General features: G+C 37.2%; 1 protein-coding gene across 2 annotated transcripts in view; it reads left to right on the forward strand.

Moving 5' to 3' along the window:
- Positions 1-4,320, forward strand: part of PLOD3 (procollagen-lysine,2-oxoglutarate 5-dioxygenase 3) — a gene marked incomplete at its 3' end in the record, with an annotated part of 993,531 nt that extends 989,211 nt beyond the window's left edge. For both annotated transcript variants that reach the window (XM_044076999.1, XM_044077000.1), the window contains 1 exon segment: positions 4,195-4,320. In XM_044076999.1, coding sequence (XP_043932934.1) covers positions 4,195-4,320 — 126 coding nt within the window.
- Positions 4,321-6,000: the final 1,680 nt, after the last annotated feature.

Raw genomic sequence — 6,000 nt, forward strand, 5'->3', positions numbered from 1 at the left:
TTAAGGAATCACACAGTGGAAAGTCTAACCTTCCTAGATTTTTCTTTTGTTTTTTACTCTTAGGGATGTGTTGTCAGTATGATAGTTACCAGGAGTGGATGACTTCCTGAAGGATACTGTTATGCATTTCCTGGCATTTAGTTTTAGTCCATGGCTCTTATACACGTTATTTGGCTATGTCAGTCCTTCCTGAAGAACATTAGTGTTAGTGGGAAATTCTGTGACTGCTCCTAATTTGCAGTTGTCTGCAGAATTGGTCAGCCAGAGGCCCTTGATGTTGGCCTTGATTTAAGAGAAGTAGATGTCAAAGAAGAGTGGTCCCGGGACAAATGACGGTCTTGTTACTAGCCTCTTTATGGAGGTGGATGCCCCAATTCTGAATTCCTGGTTCCTGTCTGTGAGGCAGCTGACTATCCACCAGGTGACATATGGGTTTATGTCTACTCTGTTCAGTTTGTCTGAATGCCTGAGTGGGGTTTTGAGGCAAATGCTTTATCCAGTTCAAGGTTGGCAGTGTGAATTGTTTTGCCCTTGTCCATTGCTTTGGAGATCTTCTCAAAGTCATCCACCAGTTTGAGTAGGCATGACCTGACGTTCACAGAACCATTCTGGGTTAGGTCCAGTGTCTAGAGGCTTCCTATGTCATTACTGATCATTTCTATGGCTTTGCATATCAGACAGTTACAGTTCTCCATTTGTGAAACACAAAGCCTGTTTAAAGGCTGTGGTTTAATAGTTATTCCAGCGAGCCTGATGGGTCATATTTCATGCTATTTAGAGGATATTATCAGGGCCTATTGATAGTGTCCTTAGCCTTAGAGAGAGCGTTGAGAACCTGTTCCTTAGGGATAGTAGTGGGAAGTTATTTTTGATGGTATTTCCTGAGGGGAGAGAGGGGTAAAGTTAGAGGTTAATTTGTCTGCCAGTATGTTTGCTGTATTGTCTGGCTCAGTATAAGTGGCTGAGCAGCCAAGTGCTCCAGATTATGCAGAATGCTCCACATTTGTGATTGATTTAATCCACTGTCCGCACTTCTGCATTGAACAGTGGTGGCTCCACGTTGTGATTTTTGACTGGCTTGTATACCGCAATTAAAGCCAGTCAGCATCACGGTATACAAGCCAATCAAGCATGTGTTTCGGATGCAAAGAGAGCTAATCGGGAGGCTTAGAATGTAGCCAACCGCATGCCACTACTAGTTTTCGCGCTTCTACAATACTTTCAAAAAGGATATTGTAGGGTGCAGAAAGAATAGCACATTTAGAGTTACAGCTGTCTTCATCTGACTGCACACTATCCTGATTAGTAGTTACTGTACTGTTTGAATGCTCATACAGTTCATTTGTTATGATCGTGGGTAAGAGAGACATAATACAGAGACTAGACAGGGAGGCAATGGTAGATAGGGAGTTGCCATGGGCAGTGTATTTCATCAGATATTGATTGTACAGCAAACCACTAACAACCTTTGGGAAAGAGCTTTCAAAAGGGCTGCAATTTGCTTTACTTGATTCGGGATGGTTATGGTGGTGCTGCTGTTGCTAGGAGCAATCTCTGTCTTGGATGATTTATTTGTTCTTCTCCCTGATTGCATTTGGGGGCTGTGGACTACTGAACTTGTGGAGATGCAGATGCTTTGTTTCCTTATTGGGCAGAGGTAAGTGGCTGAATTTGCAGAGTGTAGGAGTGATTAAACATTATCTCAGACAGGAGTAGAGTTCCAGACTTTTTCAGAATGTCCAGATTTTTGCCTTTTGGTCTGTTGCTCATAAAACTTTTGGTTTTCTGGCAAATCACTGAGTATTAAAAGTCTGATATATATTTGAGTTTCAGACTTCATATCCTTCAGAAAATGCATGCCAACAGAAGTCCTGTTATTCAAGCAACTTGCTAAGTTTGTAAGAGCAGTTCTCTATTCTGTCAATGTCTCAAGATAATAATATTCAAGTGTCCCTGATTATTTCTGGATTTGTACCTTATTCTTTGAGAGCTAGGCTGGTCACTTCAGGAGAAAAGTGGGTGGGTGCATTACATTTACTAAATAATTATAGACTGCTTTTATTTCAGAAAGTGTGTATTAATTCACATTCTCTTATTCTGTGAATGTCTCAAGGTAATGGTAGCAATATTTTAAACATTTCCCTGATTAATTCTTTATTTGTCCCTGATGTCCTTTATTGGATGAGTTAACTTTTTTAGTTGGGAGAAGATATGGAAGGTTTGGAAAAGCAGGTGCTAAAGAGCATTTTATTAGTAGTTGCACTTGAATACTGTTGTGTAGCAATTTTCTACGGAGTATATTGCATTTTATCCATGGTTTCTTCTGACTTTATTTATTGACATATTTGTCTTATTGAATTTTACAAATGTACAGTATTTGCTAACTTAATATTTCTGTCAAAAAGCCTACTTCAACTAGGCCTCATGGAAATGGTGCGTTTTCACACTGCGAAAAGGGTGTTCCACATTTTGACTGTTACACATTGCTAGGTCTGTGTTCCACATTGGCCTCTTAAGAGACTGAGACCTGTGATAGGTGGCACCTTTAACAATAAGCTCTGCACACAATTACTTATTGCATTTGAGGTTGTGAAAATAGCTAAAGAATGCCTTGTGTTTGCCCTAGTTCTGGAAGGCCAAATTAACCTCAAATTTGGTTTTGGTAGACTTTATTTGTCCTCTAAGTTGTTTAGTTTGATGAGAATCTTAGTGTTGGTTTACCTGTGCTGCATGGCTTGAATCCATCTTAGCAAAGAGCTTGTAATGCCTTATTGCTCACCAAAGTCTTGACACATAGTTTCCTAGAGGCTTTTCATGTTTCCACAGGTGCAACACTAAACTTTTGGCTTCCACTTTCTTACCTATTAGGAATCCTGGTGTGAAATCGTCTTCCTTGTAGGCTGAGAGAGTGTTGCACACTGGATTGCTTGCACAGATCCTTGAAACCTCTTTTTCATCTGGTATTTGATGAGAGTAGGGTTAACCATGTTGAGGTTTTAATTGCCTGGTGACCAGTTAGCCAGCTAAGCATTTTCCAGTTTAGGCACATATACTAGTTTCAGTGACAGAACTTACACTTCATTGTTTTGAAGTATTTGTTCTATTTTATGTTTGAAATTGTTACATTTTATAATAAAACAGCTAAAATTTTGAAGTTGAAGTTAGATACAGGATTTGTTTTATACTTCATAAATAATACCTCTGTATACTGAATTACCTGAGTGGAAGTCCCAGTTAGACTGAGTTAGCATTCAAACAATGTCCAAGTCCTTGTAAGTACCAGCAATCATGTGTAAAACTAAATGGGAAAGAAAGCTAGAAGTGAAAAGTGAATAAGTCTACAGAAGAAATGTATTCCAGAGTATCAGTGGTGTGTGTGTGTATATGTATATATATATATATATATATATATATATATATATATATATATATATATGTATATATATATATATATATATATATATATATATATATATATATATATATATATATATATATATATATATATATATATATATATATATATATATATATATATATATATGTATATAATTGGCAGAGTACATTGCTCCATAAAAACTCCTGTTTGGCAAAAATGAGCTTTCAGTAGTAAATATCCCTTCATTTTTTCATAAAGCCTTTGTTATAATACAATATATGTACTTTTAATGTTATGTTAATTAGAGAGTACAGTAGACTTTCACTGGATAGACTGAAATGCATATACACTCTGCTTTTTTTTGCAAATTAAAGTGGGTTTATCAGAGAATCAGAGGTAAAAGTCCAGAAACAATATATATTGCATTCAGTTTTTACACATGCAACTTATTTCACAAATTTATTACAACATATTTTTCTGTAGTGAAGTGGCAGTCAGTAAAAAGATTTTGGCTTCAGAATGGTCATGAATCTGGCAAAATCTAAATGAACAACAAATACTGTGACTTGTGTCTGATTTTGCAACAGTTAGAAGAGTCTTTTTTAGACTGTAGTTTGTATACTATTTTTCATTTTTTTTAATCTGTGTGTATATATATTTAGGTAGGGAATCCTGGAAGCTTCTGTCACCCGGATATTTTAAAGCACAACATGCTTAGAGTGGATTATTTTAGTTATACCTATGGGATGGGCAGAAAAGAGTGTTGCAATGAATATTTTGTTACTTAAGAAGCTGTTCTTTCTTGTCTTGTATAGGCCCATGCTGTAATGAACTTTGTTGTGAGGTATCGACCTGATGAGCAGCCCTTCTTACGCCCACACCATGACTCTTCAACCTTCACAATAAACATAGCACTAAACAATAAAGGGATCGACTTCCAGGTGAGTTTTTTTTTTTTGCCTTCATTTTAATACTTTTAAGCTAACAAGTTATAGTTGTGTTTATCCATCATCATCATCATATGTAAGTAAAGCAAGATGATCACCATATCATTCAAAGTAAGTTTTTTTTTTTTTTAATCCAGGTAAACTGTGATTTTCATTTAAGTAATAAAAGCAACTAAAATAATGTGCACACCCGAAAATGTTAACAAGTTAAAAATGATAAGCTGGGTACTGATTAAAGGAATACATGTTGGGAAAATGAAAAACTTCAGGATGAGGAAAGAACGTAGCTGGGGGGATGAGAACAGTGAAGGGTTGAAAAGAGGGAGGGAGGAGAAAAGTGGAAAAGGTGCCCAAGGAGTGCTGTAGGGTGCTTGGCTTAGGGAACTTGGGATAGCAGAAGGGGTGGAGTCTGCAGAGAATATGGAACCTTCTAAAAAGGATACGAGAGCTGTAGGTAGTATTAAGTTTACTGGTCAGGATAGAAGGGGCAGAAAGTGACTGGGGAGGAGTGGAGAAAAGGAACTTAGCAGACAGGATGGAGTGTTAAATTTAGTGATGGGAGAGGTATGAGAAATGAGGACATGGACAGACGATCAGAAATATGCAAGAAATTGGAGCACAAGACTGGAGGACAACAGAGGAAATCAGGATTACAGATGGCAGACAAGAAGTAAAGGTAAAGGAAGAAAAAGAGAAGGATTAAAAAGAGAATGACGCCATTTTGGAATGGCAGGGGCAAGCAGAGACAGTGAGTAATGAAGGGGACGTAGAGCTAGGGGTGCAGCACAACTACCATCAAACTCCTCCAGTGAACCATGACAGCTGTAAGATGATAAAAGGCAGCCAAACATTTACAGTAAGAAACTGCTGAATGTAAAAACCAGGTTCACTAATGGAAAATCTTTTAATTGATCTAAATGCTTTCATCCTTGTCTAAAAACTTCATCAGAAATATTAAAACACTTAAACTACAAGTCATTATATACAAGCCTCTATACAATAAAATTGCACCATTCATCAAGAAAATAATTCAGACTTTTAAAGTGACATGTCACTAAAAACTAAAAGCAAAAGTCTATATTTAATACATAAATATATCTGTATTAACATGTAACATTTAACAATCCGGTATTGGCACAGTGATTAAGGTATTCACTTCATAGACACAAGGTGCAGTGTTTGATACCCACACGGGGTATAAACATACCAAGAATCAAAAATATTAAACATTTTTAAATATTGATGATTGCTCTAACATAATAGATCTATTCTTCGGAACACTGTAAAGAGAATGAATTTTATTCAGTTCTGGCTTAATAATAGGGTGGTGGTGCTGCGGTAGCGTTGTCGCCTCACAGTTAAACGTTGCCCGTTCGATTCTCAGTTAGAACGTCTTCTGTGTGGCAACATGCGTGAATGGGCGTTCCTTCGTTGAAGGTTGTGCATTAGGCCCAGCAAGCCAGCATGTCAAAATCTACTGACAATCATTAGCGGACTGGAGTTCCGCTGTGGCGACCCTTAACCAGGAAAAGCCGAAAGAAACAAACAAAGAAACAAAGTCTTATTTGCCCTTTTAACTCCTTTTGTTCTAGTAACAAGTCACCATTGCCTTCCCTTTCTGAAACAAACTCCATCAATCACAAAAAATAAAAATTTATTGAAACCAGTGCATTC

The sequence above is a fragment of the Protopterus annectens genome, chromosome 7.part0 (assembly GCF_019279795.1).
Source record: "Protopterus annectens isolate FY-2018-M chromosome 7.part0, PAN1.0, whole genome shotgun sequence".
Taxonomy (NCBI): domain Eukaryota; kingdom Metazoa; phylum Chordata; order Ceratodontiformes; family Protopteridae; genus Protopterus; species Protopterus annectens.